The 23,829-nt window shown below is 42.1% G+C and overlaps 1 protein-coding gene and 1 long non-coding RNA gene across 3 annotated transcripts in view; both read right to left on the reverse strand.

The window, feature by feature from the left end:
* Positions 1-21,819: 21,819 nt before the first annotated feature.
* Positions 21,820-23,829, reverse strand: part of ect2 (epithelial cell transforming 2) — a 194,579-nt gene continuing 192,569 nt past the window's right edge. For both annotated transcript variants that reach the window (XM_061825546.1, XM_061825545.1), the window contains one exon: positions 21,820-22,114. In XM_061825546.1, the coding sequence (XP_061681530.1) occupies positions 22,019-22,114 (96 nt within the window). In that variant the 3' untranslated portion in view covers positions 21,820-22,018. The remainder of the gene's footprint in view (positions 22,115-23,829) is intronic.
* On the reverse strand, positions 22,128-23,759 carry LOC133503691 (uncharacterized). The gene is made up of 3 exons (XR_009795815.1): positions 23,548-23,759; positions 23,233-23,471; positions 22,128-23,140 (listed from the first exon to the last, which is right to left on the reverse strand). It is a non-coding gene; the product is annotated as an uncharacterized LOC133503691 (long non-coding RNA).

The raw sequence follows: 23,829 nt of genomic DNA on the forward strand, positions 1-23,829 counted from the left end.
AAATTTCCTAGTGACACGCCACTAGAAAACAATGTTTTTTTAGTTTTTCAAAAAAAGTTAATGGATACACAGAATCCCCCAACTTTTTTAAAATGTTTTTTTTTTTTTTGGATTCGTTATCAATTAATAGCATTGGTATTATCTCTGGATCTGTACAAACAATACAATCTTGTGGACATGTTTTTTTGTTTGTAGTTACCAATTTGTTGTTTTTATTTTATTTTTTTTTTTGGGGGGGGTGGGACCTTGAGTGGTTCCCACAGGTACCACTCGAACATAAAAATGAAAATAACGGATAGCATTTTCATCCAACACCCAACAGCAAAATTTAACTGTTCAGTCACCATTATGACAGCAGTCTCACACCCATGTGTAACCGGACTTCAGCGATCTTGGCAGTGGGAATGAGAACAGCTATCTTACAAGCGGCCAATAAAAACAAATTAGTTTTGTTTGTGTTAACAATGGTTTCAAAAGCAATAACTTTCCTACAATCAACAAGTGAACTCAAGTACCCCTTTTTGCAAATTTTTTAAGCTGTTTGGGGTTCTTAACTCCTGAAAGGGACCCACTTGTGTGGTTTTTTTTTTCCTTCGTCATTCGTCTCTCATTGTGTGGAAATTATTGATCATTTGTATGGTCTCCCAAACAGTGTTTTGAATGGAATGAGACCCTTACGTGCTTGTAATGTATGTATAGTTAGACTAAATCTATCATTGTGTCCAAATTGCCCCTACGGTTGATTGTGAGTGCGGCTGTTTGTCTCCATGTGCCCTGCGATTCACTGGTAACCAGTTCAGGGTGTACCCTGCCACCTGCCTGTTGACAGCTGGGATAGGCTCCAGCACAGCCTGCGACCCTTGTGAGGATAAGCGGCTAAGAAAATGGATGCAGGGATGAATGGATGTGTAGCTTGAGGAAACTGACCACGTTTTGGATGCACATTCCCTTGTGGATTATGTCGCACACAGATCAAACAAGCCCTATAAAAAATGTTTTTTTTGCATACAAGTTGAATCCATGGGTTATGTAATGCCTTTGTACCAGGGGTAGCATTCCCTCTGTTGAGACCTGAGACTTCCCATGGCTCAAGATTGCCGCCCACTTAAAAAATGTTTTTGGTAGAATATTTTTTGGATCTCTGCTGACATAATTCCCATTTTGTAACGTAGCACCTTTTTTTCCCACATTTTTAGTTCTGATGGGAAGCTTTGTTGTTGCATTTTGTTTAACACAATCTCAAAGCATGTCTTCATTGGTTACATGGTCAGCTAATCCCATAAAGGTTTTGGCTGCTGCTTCTTTTGCTCTTTTATCTGTAAATCCATTTCCTAATGATTTTTTGTCTGTATTTGATGTGTGTACTGCACATTTACATATGGCTATTTCTTTTGGTAATAGCTCTGCATGTGTCACTGTGTTCCCTGTAATTGTCGCTATTCCTCTATTTTTCCAGTATTGTCTGTGTAGATTGTGATACCACCGTGAATACAGCAGCATCTGGTCTCAGATTGTTTAAGACTGTCCAATAAGATATTGTCTGTACAGTTCAGTCGTCCCAATCCAAATCTGGTTCTTTTTCTGTCCAATCAGGAACATTTCGTCCTACCAAACCAAATTGTCCCAAATTCTTCCACTCCCGTTGTAATGACGTGTGTGGTGGTGTCCATTCCTTGTGTAGTGCATTTTGTTTGTCAGTCAGTCTTGTTCCTGCCACCACGAGTGATGTACCATCTGAGTACAGATTATCAATCATCATTTTGTCTGGTGTGGGCTGTTATAAGTTTACAGTATCTTACACTACATAGTCACATGCAATGAGTCACTTCCTGCGTCATTTTGTGGTTGTTCAATCATGTCTCGAGCCGTTTGCAGCAAGAAATCTCCTGTTCTTGTGGGAGGTTTGTTTGGAATATCTAAGGTGTAATATTAGAGTGCTGGATTCCTATTTTCTAAGATATTTAACTGTCCTCCCAGGAATTCCTTTTTTTTTTTTTTTTTTTTACTTCTATATTTCCTGTCAGAGAGGGAATTAAGCCCAGTCCGAGTTTCAGCAAGCCATCTCTTCCCAACAAACTTTTGGGGCAAATTTAAAAGTTGCATTTTGGGAGAATTAGTTGTGCCATTTTTGATGGGGAGATGGCTGCTCTATTCCTCATCTGCGGCCACAATTATTAAATGTTTCGCATAAAACTCCATGAATTTTTCCTTCCTCTGTCAGAAAGGTGTCAGTTTTCTTTTTCTTATTTTGTAGCACTCTTTCTGCGTGTAGTGCTTGGTTAACGTATTGTTACAGGCTGCCAGTCGGTTTGTCAAGCCAATGTTTTTCAATCCATTGTTTTATAGGATTATTTGAATTCACATGAAGAGCATTTTTTAATTGCCCTTGATACACACTCCCTGGAGTGTGATCTTCAGGAATGCCACTGTTTACTTTAAAACATGCAGTTATTCCAATTCTATATTCTTCAAATGGTTCATTGTTGTTTTATTTTGCTCTTCCAATGGCAGAAAAATTAGCTTTTTTTTTTCTAAATCTAGCAGAAGTGCGCGATATTAACCCTTGAACTCCCTGTACTTTGCTGTCATCCAAATTTGTTGTACTTCCACACCATTTAAGTGTTATGATTTTCTCAAGCCTTCCGTTCCCTGGATGAATTATGTTACATCAACTTTATGAGATGTGATACCTTTTATGGCCGTTTTCACATCATCTTGAGTCCAGTCTTTTTTGTTGTTTTTTGTGTCTGTGTGTGTTTCTCTTATTTTATCCTGCAGGTTAACGATATATATTTTTTTGTGTGTATGTTGAGCTGGCCAGCAAAGTCATATTGTGTTATCCAGAAATTTAGATGTTTTATTTTAGTAGGACATTAGCTTTCTACAAACATCTCGTCCTTACACATTTTTTTCCCCAGATGTTGTGTTTCGACTATTTTGCTATTTGTTTTTCCCCTGTTGGAGTCAGTGGTTCACCTAGGGTGACAATACTGACTTCCCCCTGAACAGGGTGACAATTATGTTCTGGTTGAGGTAATTCTCAAGCTTCTACCACAAGTGGCGGAGAATGCTTACCTCTGCATCCTTGAACGGTTGTCACTCAATTTCCTGTTCAAATGAGGTAGCGAACCTCCACTCACACTTTTACACATGCACACGTTTCAAGGAGGTCACGTATAGGACACACCTTGCTCTTTTCTCAGTTTTATAGACTAATTAGTCTACTCGATAGGGACTAGTATTCTCCAGGTTTGGTTCTGCCGCAGTCACCCAGACGCACATTCACCCATTCCTCATGAGTGTGGGAGTTTCCTACTCACCAGAGATGTCTTCACTTCCTTCGGCTTCTCGTCAACCCTCAGCCTCAAGGCGCAAAGTCGAGGCCCAGTCCCGGAAAGGGTCTCAAGTGCCGTGGCCACGGTCTTTGCCTGGACGTCAACTCAGCCCCTGGAAACCTCAAGTATCTTGAGATCCGGCTCGAAGGACTAAGTAAATGTCAGGTTCACCAATCAGACATTCATTCAACAGGACAAAAAAGGAAGCAAAGACACCAGTTCAAGTCTCGCGAGGAGAGGAACTGTCTCGTACAATTCACCACTGCACTCTCTGATCATCCTCCCCTCAGCACTTCTATTTATTTAGTTTTTTAAGACGCCCCTTATTTACATGGATGTTACAAAAAGGAGACGACAAGCAAAACAGTTTGAAACAAAGTGTACATGTTTGTTCATGTGCGTGTGCATGTGTGGAAGATTGCTGAATACATGTGTGGTCATCATTTCTTTAACAGGCAGCAGTTCTAACAGTTCTGATGATTAGACGTTTTTGTTCTTGCTATCTCCTGCTAGGAGGCTGCCACGTTATCTAGAGCAGAGCAAAGCATTTCTTTATTGGAAACAGATGTATGATAATTATGATGACAATTATTCCTACAGTTACACAGCTACTGTGTTGCTTGATTCAGGGTCACAAGTGAGTATCATTGACCAGGAATGGGCTGACACCTCCTCAACCACACAATGAGGGCCCTTTCGGAGCTTGTGGAAGGAGAACTTGGCATCTTCGCAGTCACGGGCCATGCAATCTCATACAGTGGGTGGGTCGAGCTTTTCGTCAATTTGTCTGGAAATGATGATCCTAATCTGACTTTCCAGGCACCTTTCCTAGTCAGTCAATCACCGTTGTCTCACCCCCTGGTAGGTGCCAATGTGCTGGGTGAAATCATCAAAAAGAAGGAGTCCACAGTTGCAACCGTGATCATGCTACTCCACACTGCATTTGAGGTCGAAGAACAGGCATAAGCTATTGTGAGTTTTACTCAAGTACCACCAAAGACGTGCTCTAACCCCGTTGACATTCGGGTGGGAAAAAACAATGACATCATCCCCCCTGGCAGGACATTTCAGGTGTGGTACTGGGTACCCTAAAACTTTGACTCCACGGACAAACTTGTCCTATATGAGCCTGCAGAGGAAAGTGCTGACTTGAGTACTTTGAGTGTATGAGGAAGTGTGTTAGAAATTAGTTATGCACTAGGGATCGCAAAAGGTTAAAATTAATCGGTTATAAGCAGTTTTCGATTTTTTAAAACCAAAACCGTTATCGGACTTCCGAAATTGGTTAAAATTTCCAATAACTTCTTCCGGTTACGGTATTCCACATTGCGCTATTCTTTCAATATCATTTCCACTTTTTCAAGTTTCGCTGTGAGAGTAAAGTTGGACTCAAAAGAACATTCAGTTAAATCAAAGAAACATCAAACATGGCATCGAGGAAATGCTCCAAAGTATGGGAGTACTTTACAAGAAGTAAAGAATCTAAAGATGAAAGTGAGTGCAATTAATGTAAAAAACTTATCAAATGTGCAGGGGGATCGCCGTCCTACATGGCTGCTCATGTCGAGAAGGTACACGGCTTGAAGTTGTGTGATGATAAAGACTTAAGAGTTGCAAGAGTTGAGGGTGCATGTAGTTTTGATAAATATCTCCTGAAAAAATCAATGACCGAAGAAGACTCAAAGTTAGCAGCTGTGGACGGCTTCTCCTTGAATGCAATTGCTAATTGTGAATTTCTGAAAATCTTCGGGCTCAAAAAGATCATTACGACAAACCTCCCCCCTCATGTGGAAACACTATTAAGGCGAAGCTGTATTCATTCTTTCAAACCAAAAAAAATGAACTCACGAAATATTTCAATAACAAAACGGTCATAGGTATTCCATCACGCTGGATGAGTACACCACAATTCAAAACAACCGTTTTATGAATATTAACGTTCATTCCAAGGACGAACATTGGTCCTTAGGATTAGTCCAGATAGACGGATCACTTGACGCTAACAAAGCCGCCCAGACTGTTGGGAAATATTTGTCAGACTTTGGACTCGACGTCCAGAAGGGCATCGTGGGCTGCACCACGGACGGTGCAGCTGTCATGGTCAAGTTTGGATGGGAGGTTACCCCCGACCATCAACAATGCATTGCCCATTGTATGCACCATGCTGTTTGCGATGTTTTGTACAAAGTAAATGAACGCGAACCCAGACTTCTACAACCCAATGACCCCGATTCTGATAGCCCTGATTCCGAATCTGAGGGGAATGCTGATGAAGAGTCTGAGGGGGAGGGGGATTCAGAAGTTGTAGAAAGGTACATGCCGTTGGTATCTGAGTACAGAGCAACCATTGACAAGGTCAGAAAAATATGTCGCATGTTTCGAAAATCGGCATTGAAAAATGATAAGTTACAAGACTTTGTCAAAGAAAAATTTCAGAAAGAATTATAGCTGTTACTTGACTGTAGAACCTGATGATGGAATAGCATGTTTTACATGGTGGAAAGATTTGTGCTGTTAAAATCCTGCATACCAAATGCTTTGAGGACTGTTCTCGTCCCAGAATCTGTGTCTCAAGGGAAGTGGGATATTCTGCAAACTATTGTAGACACTCTACGGCCAGTTGAAATGATTTTGAAAGCCGTCAGTGCCGATGACATGGACTTACTTCAAGCAGAAACCTCAATGGTTTTCCTGTTGGAAAAACTGGATGGATTGAAAAACCCCCTCTCTTACAGATTCATGCCCAATTGCTTGAACGGTACAAATGCCGGCGTCAGATCGAGGCGGTTGCGCTACTCCAGTATTTACACAACCCCACCGTCGCAAAAACGGATCCAGTCTTTGGAACCCCAGTCTCGAAGCAGAACTTCAAGAGATGTGCTGAGGCCCTGTACAGGAGGCTGTTTCCTGAAGTACTTGACTCCGACGCAGAGGGCCCCGCATCTCAGGAGGACACAGCCGCTGTTAGTGCCGATTCTGCAGTGAAGGATGAGTCACCTGTGTCATATTCCAGGTTGTTGCGGGAATATACGGCTGCCATGCAACAGATGAAGACCCAGGCTGCCCAGCCAAAACGTGACACCAAAGTGGACATGTCCAAAGAATTCAAGGCTTACAAGTCCAGTTTGACCAGAAGTCCTATTCTCGAATGTCTCTTTAATGCCTTGTTAACATTTAAGCCGACCAGCGTGCAGTCCCAACGGGCCTTGCAATCGCAGGACAGTTTGCCACAAAATCAAGAGCAAGACTGTCAGGGAAAACCTTACACATTATGTGCTTTCTTAGACTACTTTAAGAAATCCAGCAAGCCTTAAATAGCACATTTTGTTTAACTGTTCCGTGTAGAGTAATCCGTATGACGATTTTCAGAACTTAATGTACCATACATTACAATCTTTCAACTGACTTTGTTTTGTCAAACGTTTTAATTTTTCTACCGTGTATATTTTTCCTATATGGCGCTCCCCCCACCTCATGAGACATGCCGAGGAGGGCAATGGTAATCGGTGAGTGTGGTACTGTAACATGCAAAATATTTTGTATTCGCAGTATATTCAAATGTTCTCAATGTATGAGGCCATGTGTGTTAATTTTTTGGGGCTATTTTTGGTAAAGTTATTGATGGTTGAAATGATTGATAAACTTTGTTAAGCAATCATTTATAATAGTATGTCTGCTATTACGAATTTACGATTATATACTGCTGGTATTCTGGTTCTAGACATACTTGTATTGTAAGAAATAAAGAACATGAGAGATCAATTTATTATCTGTAATAACATTCAAATTTCAAACAGTGAATGTTGGACGTGGGCTGGAAATTCCCCTCGAGAATTGGACTTCCTCGGATGACCGCCAACCCTGGCAAGCTGTTCCCTGTTGGTATACTTGCATGCCCTTTCTGAAAGTCCGAAAAAAGAATTAACATTAAAACATTTTTACAAAAAAAAGAACAAATATTTAACTTACACGAGTGCGTTGTTGAAAGCCACATTCAACAAGCTTGTTTGTCAATATTGTATACAAACTACCCCATTACCGCGGAGTAAATTAATGATCGATGGTACCGATTTTAAAACTGGTTAATCGTTTTTTTGCTACAGGTGTTCAGTTAAAACCGATTATGAAAGTAAGTGGGTTTTTTTGCGATCCCTATAATGCACTATGTCCTTATGTCAAGGTGCCCATCTCCAACAACACAAAAGACAAAGTTACTGTGCCAAAGAAAACCGCCCTGGGAATCATCCAACTTGCAGTCAAGATACTTGAGACCAGTGACCCAGAGTTGCAACACACTGAGGCCAAAGAGAGAAAGAACGGAGTCGCGCTCAATAACGTCAGTGCCACCAGCCCAACCATAGTTGATCCCTGGCTTCGTCCAGTCAATATCAGCCACCAGAGCCCAGAACAACAAGAAGTGGTAAAGGGATTCTTATACAAGCAATGTGGAGCATTTTCTCCCAACAGTGATGACATAGGTTGCATGCGTTCCCCACAAATGGAGATTAGGACCACTGACGACATTGACGTACAGAGGGCTTACGCTTCCATCCCAAAACCATTCTACAGAGAAGTGAAAGAGTTCATTCAGGAACTGTCGGGTAAAGGGTGGATTGTAACGTCTCGGTACCCTTATGTAGCCCCCGTCATCTGTGTGAGGAAGAAAGATGGGTTTGTGCGCTTGTGTGTTGATGACCGGCTCCTCAACAAGAGAACGGTGCCGGACTGCCACCCTCTTCCAAGAATTCAGGACCTTACAGACTCCTTAGGAGCATATGGTTGGTTCTCCATCTTGGATCAGGGGAAGGCTTACCACCAAGATTTCATTGCAGAGGGCTCAAGATACCTTTTTATAACGCCATGGGGGCTTTATGAGTAGCTCTGAAGACTTTTGCGTTATCTAATGCCCCTGCAGCAATTCAAAGGAGCATGCAGGGGATGCTTGACACACTGAGAGATGAGTGCTGTATCCCTTACCTGGATGACGTGTTTCTCCAGGATGTTTGAGGAGCATGTAGAAGTGGTACGAAGGGTCCTCCAAGCATTGCAGCAGCACGGGGCCAAGCTGAAGCCAGAGAAGTGCAAACTTTTCCGCAATGATGTTCGTTATGTTGGCAGGTTGGTGTCTGAAGAGGGGGTCAGAATAGATCCCAAAGACATTGAGGCTGTGCAGGCGCTGGAATGCAAGACACCACAGAGTGTCGGGGACATCAGGCAATGGACCTTTCCGACCTGTCAATCACTCGTACAATAATAGCCAATCAGATAGCCACATTGTCTTAACCCCTGGCTTGACACGCCCCTCTCGCCACATTGTCCCACAAGCACTGTCAGTAGCGTGCCCTTGGAAAAGTTAATGTTACGAAGAAAATGGACCTCAGATGCGCTTGAAGGAATGTGCAATTCTGATGAAAGATATACTGCTAGGTTACAAGGGGCCCGGTTGATTCATTTTCCAAAGCCAAAAACACAGTTGACGAAGTGTCTACGATGGATTAAGGCTTGCGGAAGACTGCACGTAGAACTAAAGGTGGACAATATCAACAAACACAAGCTTGTATGTTCAAAGGTAAGTATGGGAGCAGTATCTTCTCTGAGTTTGATTTAATTATCCATATTGCTTTATACATTGCAGGATAACAACTTTCACTTTGTTAGTGTATCACTGACCTGCTGAAAGAAGTGTGTAATGTTTTATGCCAAAGAGTCTGGTTAGTGATACGTAAATACGCGACATCATGCAGGAAATTTGCCCATTTGTATCACATCAGACTTTTAAGACAGAGCATTGGGTTCGATTACGAGCCAACTCAAATGAATACACCCAATCACTTATAAACACTACAATGATATTACTCATGATCTTTCCAAGTAAAAACTACTCACCCTACTTTACATGTGCACTATGATTCCACTATTCTATCCTTTTGGATTTCAATATGACGTTGCTGAAGCGTCAAACTTTTTTTGCATGGATCACCAACATTTCGCTGTAACTCTGACATTGCGTTTTTCTCCGTCCAAAATTTTAATTCCATGTACATATCCTTGCGTGAAATAGTTGAGACCTCTGTGTAGAATTTTCTTGGACAAGTCTGATGCATTTGGCAAAAAATATACCCCAATAATATCTGGAATACGCGATATTGAATCGACTTCAAACATGTTCTGTTAAATCACCATTTTGGAAGGTTGTGGGACATGGCTAAGAGTCCATTGCTTGAGTTTCTAAGCGTTTATCGGACATATGTACAGGACTTCTCGCGCGAAGCCAAGCCTTTGTATGACCTGCTCCAGTCAAAATTGGACATTCGTCAGCCTGACCTACCACAAGAAAAAGCAACGGGGCAACAGCTGTCTTCCCCAACACCAATAGAATGAACCACACAACATCACCAGGTCCTAGTGCACTTTGTTGACCGGCTGACCGAACCCTTGGTGTTGGCTGACTGACTTGAATTGCCCATTTAACTCCAAACTGAGGCCTCCCAACAAGGTCTTGGTGCAGTCCTTTATCAGAACCAAGATGAGAATAATTGGGTATAGGTCACGTACATTGACTTCAACTGTATGGAATTATCACTTGCACAGTGGAAAGCTGGAATTAATGGCATTGAAGTGGGCCATATGTGATGAATTTCATGACTGTTCAATGCACCGCACTAGAGAGTCTTTATAGACAATAACCTCCTAACATACGCTCTAACCACTGCCAAATTAAATGCAGTGGGACATCTGGCCTATTTCCAGTTTGACATAAAATATCGGCCTGGCAAAACAAACATCGATGCTGACACCTTATCCTGTTGTCTCTTGGATGTTGACACCTTCATGACTGAGTCCACCAAGGATTTAACTGATGAGGCAGTGTATCCAGTTTGGGAAGGGGGCCGGAGGGTGCAGCAGGGTGATGTGGCCTGTGTGGCAGCCCTCAACCTCACCTCTCAAAACCAACATGAAGATAGCCTCTCCAGGCTATCAGTCACAATGAGCTGGCTTGAGAGCAATGAAAGGACCCCACTATAGGGAAAGTTATAAACTTGAAGGAAAGCAATACACCATTCACGGAGGAAGACGGGGAAAATGGACAAGGAGGCTGTTAAGAGAATGGAAGAGGCTACACTTAAAAGATGGTCTTTTCTTTACAGGATACAGGAATACAACAGCTGCTCCTTCCCACCATACACACGCAGATAGTGCTCACCCAGCTACATAACAACATGGGGGATGTGGGTGTTGAGAAAGTTTTGAGTCTGCCACGAGCACGATTCTACTGGCCCTTTATGAAAGGAGAAATAGAAGAGTATGTGACCAGAAATGCAGTGGGTCAGGAGGAACAACACACTGGTCAGATAAACGCCCAGGTCCGTACTTGGCAACCTCAGCAGGTCCCCCTGAGATGGTCTCCCAGAGAAAGAGAGCCTGGTTATGTTTTTACCTCTCCCTCTCTAGGCCAGCCCGCCTATCAGCCACATTCTACTGGGAGTGCAGTTGGGATCCAACCAATACAATGTCTCCAGGTCTCCACCCTTTTCAAATCCCAAACTCATATCCACGTCTACCAGTCATGAACCCAGTTTATAAATAGTGAAGCGGGAAAGAACGAGGGATATACAGCATAATCTCCTAAAGGAACTTGATCCATCTCATACACCAGACACCCCAATTAACACACATATGCTACACACTTGCACATTCTGAAGTTAGGTATGGGAAAAGCAAGAGAGATATTTGAGTGTTTTGCTAAGTTTTGAAAGAGGATTGGTACTGATCATAAGGTTCTCATTAGTTTGCGTCAGGAGCCCTTTTGTTTGTTGGGCAGAGTGCTATATACACAAATTTAAAGTTTAAGGATTACAAATTGCCGTTTTGGTTTCACAATCATATTGGGCTAACAAAGACTGTGATGGGGCGGAGCCAAAAGTTGAATGGGATTGGTCCGAGGCGACGTATAAAGGGACAAAACTCTTCCTTCTTACTCCAGAATATGCTTTCCGGGGAAGAAGTAACAACTGACTCTCTCCTTCTCATCACTTCTGCATTCCAGGTGAGGTGGTTGTGTGGAACACAGACCAAAACTGTTATCCTTGAATGATGCATTTGTGTACTGTATTGATGAATTGCCGATGTACACTCTAGGAGCGGACAATTCACAGCAATGGTGCTCGGATGGTTGGAGCAAGTGTGGGTATGGTGATGCGACGCATTAACATGACTTTTTGTTCTGTTATTTAAGTTTGTAGTATAGTATAACGTTGAGTGCTCAGAGTAATTAACGGCTGTAAAAAGTAACTCCCCAGTTTAAAGCAAAGAAATCCAATGTAGAATTGAGATGTGTTTGAAAGAGAGAACTTTCACTTTCTGACAACATGGCTTTTGGTCAGTGACATGAGTCATTCTTTGAAGTCCTTGATTGTGTAAAGGCAAGAGTGGATATGTATGCATACAGGTGCGATTGACTGTAAAGCAAATTGTTAGAAATGGGAAGTTGATTGTAAGAAGAAGATAATGACTGTAATATGTGTTTGAAATTGTCCAAAAGTACTTGTAATAAAAAAAATATGCTTCTTCCAGGGAAGAAGTAACAATAGACTCTCTCCTTCTCATCACTTTTGCTTCCCGGGAAACAATATACCTTCCCTTTCCGGTTCCGGCTTTTGTGTTTTGCACTTCTCGGCCCACTGTTTTTGTGTTTTGCCCTTCTCGGCAGCCACTGAAACCGGAAATGGAGGCGCCTATTTTGTTTTTGTGTTTTGCACTTCTCGACCAGCACCGGACTTCTGTTTTTGTGGTTCCGCTTTTGTTTTTATTTTGTTTCTTTTGTTTTTGTGTTTCTGGTTTTGTTTTTGTGTTTCCGCTTTCGTTTTTGTGTTTGCACTTTACAGCAAACGTGATTTAGTGAATACAAGGGCAAATAAAAATAATGACTTTCCTGTTGTATTTGAGCCGTTTTTACTGTTGTGTTTCAGTCAAACAAGGTATGTAAATAAACATTTATGTTTCAAAGTCTCTGTGTGTGTTTATGTATCTATTAAGTATGTACTGGCATGTTTGGTATATATCTGTGGCGCAAGGCCCAGCGCGGTTCATGGACGGAAAGAAACACAACAAAAAAAGCCACAAACAGTGGGTGCGACTAAGTGACCAGTTCATGCTGTTGTCCAAAAAAATTTCAATTTTTTTCCAGATCGTCTAACCTCTCAGTCACTCAGTGTTATGTGTTGAAGTCACGTAAGTACCCCTGTTCGCTGCCAATGTTATGTGACCTCTGGATATGACCCCCTAACCTCTCAGACACCCTATTTTATCTGCATAAGCCATGTGAGGACCCCCATTCACTGCTGCTACCTGCTCAAGCCACATTAGTGTGCCCATACATTGCCATTGCTCTGTGGCCTCTGGATATGACCCCCAAAAATCTTAGGCGCCCGATTTGACCTGCACAAGTCACGTGAGTAACTCCATTCTCTGCCATTCCTGTGTGACCTCTGGATATGACTCCCTAACCGCTCAAACACCAAATTTCACCAACTCAAGCCATGTCGGTGTGTCCATTTGCTGCTGCCACTTCCCCAAGTCACATGAGTGTGCCCATTTGTTGCCATTCTTGTGTGACCCCTGGATGTGACTCCTAACCTCACAATGACCTGATTTCACCAACCCAAGTCACGTGACTTTCCCCATTTTCTGCCAATGTTGTGTGACCTCTGGATATAACCCTATAAACATCAGTGAAGCCCTTGTGAGGCCGGAAAGCAACCTATTCACAAGTTTGACTGTAAATTACCATTTTTTGGACTATATATATATGTATATATATCCATCCATTCTTATCCTCACGAGGTTCATGGGAGTGCTGGAGCCTATCCCAGCTGTCAACGGGCAGGAGGTGGTACACCGCAAACTGGTTAACCAACCAATCGCAGGGCACATTGAGACAAACAGCCACACCCACAATCACACCTAGGGGCAATTTAGAATGTCCAATTAATGTTGCATGGTTTTTGGAATGTGGGAGGAAACCGGAGTGCCCGGAGAAAACCCACGCAGGCACGGGGAGAACATGCAAACTCCACACAGGCGGGGCTGGGATCGAACCTGGGTCCTCAGAATTGTGAGGCCAACATTTTACCAGCTGTTCCACCGTGCCGCCTATATATATACACACACACACACACACCTCCAGCACTCCCGTGACTCTCATGAAGATAAGTGGCTAAGAAAATGGATGGATGGAAAGAGACAACCTATGTCAAGGGCATCCAATTCAAGGCCCAATGGGCCCTCCACCTCCATTTATATGCGTCTCGACAGCAAATCATGTGTGCCGATTTTGATGATTCTTGCTATAATCCGAACAATCATTTCAAATTGTCATACAGTGAAGAAAACAAGTATTTGAACACCTTGCTAAATTTAAGTTTTCCCACTTAGAAATCATGGAGGGGTCTGAAATTTTCATCGTAGGTGCATGTCCACTGTGAGAGAGATCTAAAAAGAAAAATCCAGAAATCACAATGTATGATTGATTAATTTATTTGTGTGATACAGCTGCAAATAAGTATTTGAACATCTGTCTATCAGCTAGAATTTGGACGCTCAAAGACCTTTCAGTCCGCCTTTAAAAGTCCACCTCAACTCCATGTATTATCCTGATGCACCTGTGTGAGGTCGTGAGCTGCATAAAGACACCTGTCCACTCCATACAATCATTAAGAAACAAACCTGTAACATGGCCAAGACTAAAGCGCTGTCCAAAGACACCTGAGACAAAATTGTACAACTCCACACGGCTGGAAAAGGCTATTGAGAAATTGCCAAGCAGGAGGTGAAAAAAAGTCCTGTGTGAGTAATCATTACAAAATGGAAGAAGCTAAACATGACAGTCAATCGAAATTGGAGTGGAGCCCCATCGAAGATATCACCTTGTGGGGTCTCAATGATGCTTAGAAAGGTGAGGAATCAGCCCAGGACTACATGACAGGACTTGGTCAATGACCTGAAAAGTTTCCAAGGTGACTGTTGGTAATGCACTAAGACGTCATGGTTTGAAATCATGCATGGCACAAAAGGTTCTCCTGCTTAAACCAGCACATGTCAAGACCTGTCTTAAGTTTGCCAATGACCATTTTGATGATACAAATGAGTCATCGGAGAAGGTTTTGTGGTCAGATGAGACCAAAACGGAACTTTTTGGTCATAATTCCACTTAACGTGTTTGGAGGAAGACCAATGATGAGTTCCATCACAAGAACACTAGCCCTACTGTGAAGCATGGGGGTGGTAGCACCATGCTTTGGGGGTGTTTTTCTGCAGATGGGACAGGACGACTGCACTGTATTAAGGAGAGGATAACCACAGCCATGTATTGTGAGATTTAGGGAAACAACCACTTTCCCTCAGTCAGAGCATTGAAGATGGGTCGTGGCTGGGTCTTTCAACATGACAATTACCTGAACTACTGTTGGATATTATTTTAGATCAATACAAAAGTCCGTTAATCATCTGACTCCAAATTGTGACCTTACCCGACCACCACTCATCCAACAATTTGCGCGCTCGTTCTGCAAAGAAAGGACCAGGAAGCTGGCGTTTTCACACCCGAGTGGATTTATTCCTTCAAAACTAGTACAAACACTTGGGTCTCGGGTCCCTCTCAATACAACCCTGTACGTCTCCGTTCCCTCCAGCCGACGTACTCCACATCAGAGTTGCCCAGGACAATTTAAAAGTACAATCTACTAATTCACTATACTACTACTGCAGTTATCCTCAGCGCTCTCTCACTGGTCTTTCTTTGTCCGCAGGATGGTGGACCGACTCTTCCCGCCTGCGGTTGTTGACGTTTTGTTGCTCCCGTCTCCCTCTAGGTCAAGCGTCGCCCCACACCTGATTGTGGTCACCACCAACCGTCGAGAACATTCCGTTCTAGCACGCTATCTGCTGTAATCACTTTCTTGCCACATTCTCACACTGCAACTTTTCATCCACAGACTTTCACACATTAAGCAGTATTGCAAATACATCGCCTTGTTGATTAACTTTTATACATTTCATTTCCTTTACTACCTAGCCAGGAAAACCAAAGAGTACCTCCGTGAGAAGCATATCAATGATCTGGCATGGCCGAGCAAGTCTCTAGACCTAAACCCGACAGAAAATCTTTGGAGGGAGCTGAAATTCCGTGTTTCTCAGCGACAGCCTAGAAACCTGTCTGATCTAGAGAAGATGTATGGAGCAGTGGGCCAAAATCCGGCTTCCAGCGTATGCAAACCTGGTGAACAACTGAAGCAAACGTTTGACCTCTATAATTGCGAACAAAGGCTACTGTACCAAACATTAACATTAGTTTTCTCAGGTGTTCAAATACTTACTTGCAGCTGTATTACACAAATAAATTGTTTTCAAAAATCCTACATTGTGATTTCTCAATTTTTCTCTTTAGATCATCTTTCTCACAGAGGACATGCACCTACGATGAAAATTTCAGACCCCTCAATGATTTCTTCACTGTAATACAGTAAGTGTTCTAACATTTATATTTACATTATACATTTATAATACTGTATATAGTCATAAGGTTTTATCATTAAACATTTAATTTTTTCACTGTACATATATATTTTTTTAGACAATATGTCCTTGTTCATATCGGTATCACTGAACATGATGTCTTGACACAAAAACGCCAGGATACTTGACCTTATTTTCACTAGATGTGGGTCTTTTTATGGTCACCAGACACGATGCCATTTTTTTTTCACCCGACGCTACTCCTTTAATGATCACTAAGATGTGACATCAATGCACATATGTCCATAGAAGTGACATGATTGAGCAGGTGGACTGGCAGCGTGCCAAGTGATTTTAAGAGGCAATAAATTATTTTGTCATTAACCCAAGTCTATTACTCACGCACCTGACTTGAATCCAATCGAAAATCTATGGAAAGAACTGAAACTGAAGGTCCATTAAAAAAGCCCAAGGAATCTTCAAGATTTGAAGACTGCTTGTGTGGAGGAAAAGGCCAGAATCACAGCAGCGCAATCCATGCGACGAGTGTCTCCAAAAAGCCGGCCTCTTGAAAGTGTCATTGCAAACAAAGGTTTTCATACTGTTATGTGTGAATTTAGACTAATGTCCCCTTTGCTCAAACCAGCAAAATGCGACAAGGCAGTTGTATTGCATTTAAGACAATTTAATCACACACACAATAATACAACACATCTATCCATCCATTATATTTTGCCGCTTATCCTCGTGAGGGTCGCCGGAAGAGCTGGAGCCTATCCCAGCTGTCAACGTCCTGAGCTGGTTGCCAGCCTATCGCAGGGCACATGGAGACAAAGAGCTGCACTCACAATCACACCTAGGGGTAATTTAGAGTGTCCAATTAATGTTGCATGTTTTCGGGATGTGGGAGGAAACCGGAATGCCCGGAGGAAATCCACGCAGACACGGGGAGAACATGCAAACTCCACACAGGCGGGTCTGGGTTTGACCTCAGGACTGTGAGGCCAACGCTTTAGCAGCTGAGCCACCGTGCCGCCCAATACAAATCAAACACGACAAAATAACGAACCCAAAATAGAAGTTCACAGACAGAGTGGTCAAGCCAAAACGGCCATTAGTCACCAACTTTGAACAAATGTTACCAAACAGGCAAATGTTCTGTCCAGGGGATATTCCAAGTTAGCGGATGTTCCCAAACAGGCAAATATTCTTTCCAGCAAATATTCCAAGTTAGCGAATGTTCCAGAGAGGTCCAAAGATGAACGGCAGCAGGCGTCCGTGGAGTTGGTCACAAACAACATACTTTGTCCCAGAGCAGCGGTGAGGTCGTAAGAGGCTTTCTTGTCCTGATATAGGCACTCCTTGGAACACTCCAGGATTCCGCATCACAAAGGATTTGCGTCACAATGACGCAAAAGCATGAAAGGAAACCCTAAACCCTAACCTAACCCTAACAGACCCCATTAGACCCCCGCCCCGACACACTCTTCAAGATGATTTTACTGTTGCTATCGCTCCAGTTGAAAATTATACTAAACTTCCCCCGCTTCCTGATTCTCATGATGTTGACATGCCCTGTGATTGCATTGCCCTTGCTAATATTGTGTGATTATTCTGTTCTACTTATAGTTGAGTGTTGTTGCTTTTTTAGAAATGTTTTGCTGCTTTTGAGTTGTTTAGTACTGTCCTGCCGGTTTAAAGCATACGAGTGTTCTGAATCATGTGGTTGCGCACTTGCTACGAGATATGTTTGCATGACTAGAGAGGGCTTTGTTTTCCATATTTCTTGAAGTGTTACTTTTGTGATTTTCGTGTTTGTTTTTGTGATCCATTTCATAAATCAACAGAGGGAATGAAGACTATTTTACTTATATTATTTGCTTAAATATGACCTTATACATTAATTCAACAGATAAGGTGTTGTCCATTTGCTAATCAGAGAAGGATGTGTTGTGCAGTGTGGTGGATGTCCTTGATCTTTGTACGCAGAAAACCAGCTGGTGGCACCCTCCTCGCCCAGGCGAACGATAACAGATAAGGAGCGGAAAGTTACTATCCTGGCTGAAGAGCAGACTTGGGGGCGGCAGCCACTTTTACCATCGACCCGTACATATAAAAACCTTGTGTTACCGGGCAGCTTTTGTCTTCCTCTTAGGCCATCTTGTCAGAAGACACACGTCTCGTGTGCAGCAGAGGCCTAGATAAGACCTGGACGTCTGATGGGAAGAGAAATGGACCATGGGTTATTTTAAAGGAAGAGCTTCCTCAGAATGTTTTGGAGGTGAAAAAAGTATCAGATTGAGTTCTGAGTTTAAAACTCAAAATTGAGGGTGTGATGTATAATGTGATTAGCAGCTATGCCCCCCAGGTAGGATGTGACCTAGAGTTGAAAGAGAAATTCTGGAAGGAACTAGATGAAGTAGTTCTGAGCATTCCAGACAGAGAGAGAAAGTTGTGATTGGTGCAGATTGTAATGGACATGTTGGTGAAGGAAACCGGGGCGATGAAGAAGTGATGGCTAAGTACCTCATCCACGAAAGGAATTTTGAGCGACAGATGATCGTGGAGTTTGCAAAAAGGATTGAAATGGCTGTAGTAAACACTTTTTTCCAGAAGAGGCAGGGACATCTAGCGACCTGCAAGAATGGAGGTAGAAGGACACATGGATTATATTTTGTGCAGATGATGTAATCTGAAAGAGGTTACTGACTGCAAAGTAGTGGTAGGGGAGAGTGTAGCTCGACAGCATAAGATTGTGGTGTGAAGGATGACTCTGGTGGTGGGTAGGAAGATTAAGAAGACAAAGGTAGAGTAGAGAACCACGTGGTGGAAGCTCAGAAAGGAAGAATGTTGTGTGGCCTTTCAGAAAGCGGTGAGACATTCTCTTGATGGACAGGAGGAGCTCCCAGAAGACTGGACTAATACAGCAAAGGTGACCAATGAGAGAGGCAGGAGAGTACTTGGCGTGTCTTCTGGTAGGAAAGGGGAGAAGGAGACTTGGTTGTGGAACCCCAAAAGACAGGAAGTCACACAAGGAAAGAGATTAGTGAAGAAGTGGGAGGACTGAGGAGAGGTGAAAGGAATACATTGAGATGCCAGTGAGGCCAAGGTAGAGGAGACGAAGGCTAAACAGGCATAGGATGACATGTACACCAGGCTGGACGCAAAAGGAGAAAAAGATCTCTACATGTTGGCCAGACAGAGGGATAGAGATGGGGAGGATGTGAAGCAGGTAAGGGTGATTAAGGATAGACATGGAGACATGGGGCTTCTTGTGGATGGGACAGAACTTCTCGGGGTCACTCTCTCCTATCTGCCTCAGCTCTGTTGGTTGACTTCTCCTCCATTGGTGAAGACACATCTGTCTTGTAGACTGTTAATCTGGTTTTTCCAGGATCCTGCCTTGATGTAAAGATTTTGTTGCAACCACAGCTACTGCTTGACAGCATGAATTTGGGATCAATTCTTGTCTTCCCGGCAGATGAATTGAATGGTGGAAAGCTCACTCGGTGTTCTTTGAATTGTGACCCAGCGGTGATCCACTTATCCTGGAGGCCAGTGGGGAGCTTCTTGACTATGGGATTGATTCCGCGAGGAGTATCAAGATAGGAGAGCCCTGGTAAGAAACCATCTTGCTTGGCTGCATCCAGTTCCATAAGGAACATCCACATCCACTACAAGCACCAGGGAATCCCAAGATTTTGTCCTCTCCCCTTCTATTTGTCTCTTTCTACACGAACGATTGTACCTCTTGGCATCTAACTGTCAAAGTCCGAAAGTTCGCAGATGACACCACGGTCATCGGCCTCATCAAAGACGGCGACAAGTCTTCGTATCAACAGGAAGTGGCGAGACTGGAGCTTTGGTGTAGTCACTGCAACCTGTTGTTGAACACTCTAAAGACTGTGGAGATGATTGTGGATTTCAGGGGGTATCCTTCACCACAGCTGACACTCACACACACCGTGCTGGTCCAATCAGTATTAGTATGAGTAATATATATATATATATATATATATATATATATATATATATATATATATATATATATATGTATATATAGTTTATATATATTTTACTTTATTTTGCAGACCGCACAATTCATCACAAACTACTCCCTTTGCACAATTGACATTGTTAACACGCTTATCTATATAGATTTCACATCTTATAAGGAATAATTTTATATAAAGAGAAATGTCTTGTTCTTGTTGCTATGTCGTTCCTTGTTCTCTCTGTTCTGCATTTCGTATCAGCAAAGCACCGACTGCTGGAGAAAAATTTGTGGTGAGTTCTACACACTTGGGCATTAAAGATGATTCTGATTCTAATCTATCTCTTCACTGGCTCTGTTAGATCTAGGCCGTGAATGAAGAGAAGGAAGGGGACACTCCCATGCTCTTAAGTTTGACATTACTCTTCTTCGGAAGAATGAGGGATGTTTGACTTCTGGGTGCAGAGCAGAATGTCTCAGATGTCCACCGTCTCTCATGAGACCATCATCCATAGAAAGGCCAAGGTTCAGAAGTGTGCTGGTTTTGGGACTCAGTCCTTCCTTTTTCAGTCTAATGATCTCCTTTGGAGGATGTTAATTGAAAAGTACAGAGAAGGTCAGAAGGAGCTACATTGTCTTTGTGGATCGAGAGAAAGCCCATGACAGTGTACAAAGAGAGGAACTGTGTCCAGCATGCGAAAGTCTGGTGTGGCACAGAAATATGTTAGAATAGTACAGGATGCGCATGTAGAATTGCATGTAGGACAGTTAATTCTGCTGAGTCGTTGCTCTGCGGGTCATGTGGACTTGAGGTGACGTGCTTGTAGCCCCACGACTCTGCAAACTGAATTCTCATGAGTAGTAAACATGGTCCATTGTCGTGAGATCGCTCTCTCTGTGTTTGTGTACGTCACAACTTCTCCCTGACGTTGCTTGACTTTTATGTTGAAATTCAATAAAAACCTCACATCCTGCTCCCCTTTATCTTTTGTTGAATAAAGCTGCTGCTTCATAAACAATTACTCATTCAGATCTTGTTCCCACCCAAAAGAAAAATGAGCCTTTATGTTTTGCAATTTTTTTTTTAATCATGTCAATGTGTTGTATTTTTATTCTTTTTACATCATTTGTTAAACTTGATTTGTCTAGACTATGTTTAAGTGGTGTTTTGATTGAACCATTCTGGAGGTAATCCGTCTTGGATGTGATCAATACTAATTAACCAAAAATTGTAACCGGCCACAATTCATACATGTATTAACAAGGGGGTAATTATATTTTCTCATAGGGTCAGGTAACTGAAGAGCTTTTTTTTTTTTTTTAAATAAATAAAATTATTGAAAAACAGCATAGTTTAGGTTACATTTGCTATTTACATTTGTTTAATGATAGAGTTAAATCATGCAAAAATATAACATTTTAAGATGGTGGCAAGTACTTTTTCACGGCACGGGAGATCTCAGACAAATCTACACTTTGCATTTTGTAGTTCAGACCACAGAAACTCCATAATCTGTTGCCTCACTGGTCCATTCCAGGGTAGTTAAGAAAAAGACATAACTTGAATATGATAACAGTCAACACTACAAAATGTACTAGGAAAAACATACACGTTGGGGGGAAAAAAACATTTATCAAATACATTCTGCAGCAATCAACAGACAATAACAAAAAGCAGTAAAATGTTTACAATATGCATATGAGAAAATTGTATGGAGCATATTTATTCCATTTAAAAACATCATAAAAAAAGAAATCAAATTAATGATCTCTCATACAGTCATAAATAATGCAACAGCCATTTCCTTAACTAGGTTATAAATGAGCACAGCACCATGCATTTCTTATATTCACAAACGTAATAGATACCCCCCCCCAAAAAAAACCCCTATTCATCCAACTCTTGGTAATCTCCATCAGAAGCACCACACACACACACACACACACACACACACACACACACACACACACCACACACACACACACACACACACACACACACACACACACACACACACTACTTTTTTTTTCCAAAATTATGTTGTACCTACTTTAATACGAATACAGTAATTGTATTGGTGATTTTGATTTTGCATTATCACACAAATGCTGAATCCTACACATAACTTGACATTTAAAAGATTGGCCCTAGCTTGTGGTCCTGAGAGGGCAGGTCTCAAAATAGTTGACTTGTTGACTGACTGAAGGTGTGGTACTTGCTCTCAAACGTGGATGCTAGCTTCGCCATGGGTGGAGAATGATGTCCTGAAAACTACAATAGGAGAAAAATAAGTGTCAAAATACTGATGCAACAAGAGTCCAGTTTGCAATTGAAGTTAAATATGTCCCCATGGCCAAGTTGGGGAGATTTATTTACTGTACTGCTAATAGAGATGAAAGTGGACTTTTGTGAAAATTCCTGAAAATACAAATGTGTGCACTGAAGGTATGAAGTCCTGCTTGGGGGGCCCGGCGATATCTGTGAACAAAATTCTGTCAAAAATTGAAAGTAAAATTTCCAAGTCCTGACCAAAAAAAAAAAAAATTGGGCAGAAGTTCACCTAGGGCCAAGCCCAGATTCCCCCCCCCCATCCCCCTATCACTGGATAGCATAAAATCACATTTGTCATGAAAATATGCTTAAAATATGCCATCTTATCTCAAGACAAATGAATTAAGTGAACTATTCAGTAAAAAGACATCTAAAATGGTCCTTTTCCCCACATTATACATATTATAGTGTCGATATATAATATACACAAAAATATATCCTAAAATTTCCACATCATACAGCAAAACATGTTAAAGAAGTTGATCTGTAGTAATTACTATTAACATTTAAGCCTCATACTTGTTACGTCGTGATGTACTGATACACTTGACCACATTGCTCACTATCTTAGATATAGATCTAGTAATATTCGTAGTATAATGAGTTGCCTTTATATCTATATATATCTATCTATATATATATCTTCTTTTCCTTTCGGCTTGTCCCGTTAGGGGTCGTCACAGCATGTCATCTTTTTCCATCTTAGCCTATCTTCTGCATCTTCCTCTCTAACCCCAACTGCCCTCATGTCTTCCCTCACCACATCCATAAACCTTCTCTTTGGTCTTCCTCTCGCTCTTTTGGCTGGCAGCTCCATCCTCAGCACCTTTCCACCAATATACTCACTCTCTCACCTCTGGACATGTCCAAACCATCGAAGTCTGTTCTCTCGAATCTTATCTCCAAAACATCCAACTTGCCAACTTCCTTATCTTCTGAGATGTGGCCAAGGACAACTTCATCAACCTGCACACATTATTTTTGAATGTGCCTTTGTTCACTTGCTTGCTCACCCCTACTTTTGACTTTAAGTGCTTTTCGAAATAAAGAAAGAGTACGTGAGAGGCTGGTTCAGGAGGTGATTGGAGACTGTAACGGGCCAGTCTCTTCCGTCCTCCTGATCAGAAGACAATTTGTTGGTGTGAGTTCATTTCAATAGTCCTCCAGGCTTGTATTAGTTGTTTTGTAAAAACTTCTCTGACAAGGTCTTAGTGCCATTGCCCACATGAGCATGAAGTCCCCAGCAGAATGATGGAATCCCTAACTTTAACACTCTCCAGCACCCCTCCCCAAGGACCTGCAACCGAGTGAGGCAAACCTCAATATATTATTTTTCATCACAGGGGTCTTTTAGTCATGTTTTGGTCCCTCACCTAGGACTTGTCTGACCTCACCAGGGGGGTGCGAAGTCTTAGCTCCTAGGATTCTCCACGAGGATTATGTAAAAATTGCACACCTTAAAGGGTGTATAGAAAAAAAAAACAAAAACCTAAACTTAAATTCAGATGTCAAAAAGTGTTTGCAGGTCCCAGTGTTGTCTTTTCCGTGGAAACTGGGTCGAAAAGTGTTTCTTGTGCGACTCACTCACGAATGAGCTCACCTGAATTTAGAAAGGATCAAATAAATAAAGTGATTCGATTCAGTCAATTCTCTCA

This window comes from Syngnathoides biaculeatus, chromosome 7, assembly GCF_019802595.1.
Source record: "Syngnathoides biaculeatus isolate LvHL_M chromosome 7, ASM1980259v1, whole genome shotgun sequence".
NCBI lineage: Eukaryota > Metazoa > Chordata > Actinopteri > Syngnathiformes > Syngnathidae > Syngnathoides > Syngnathoides biaculeatus.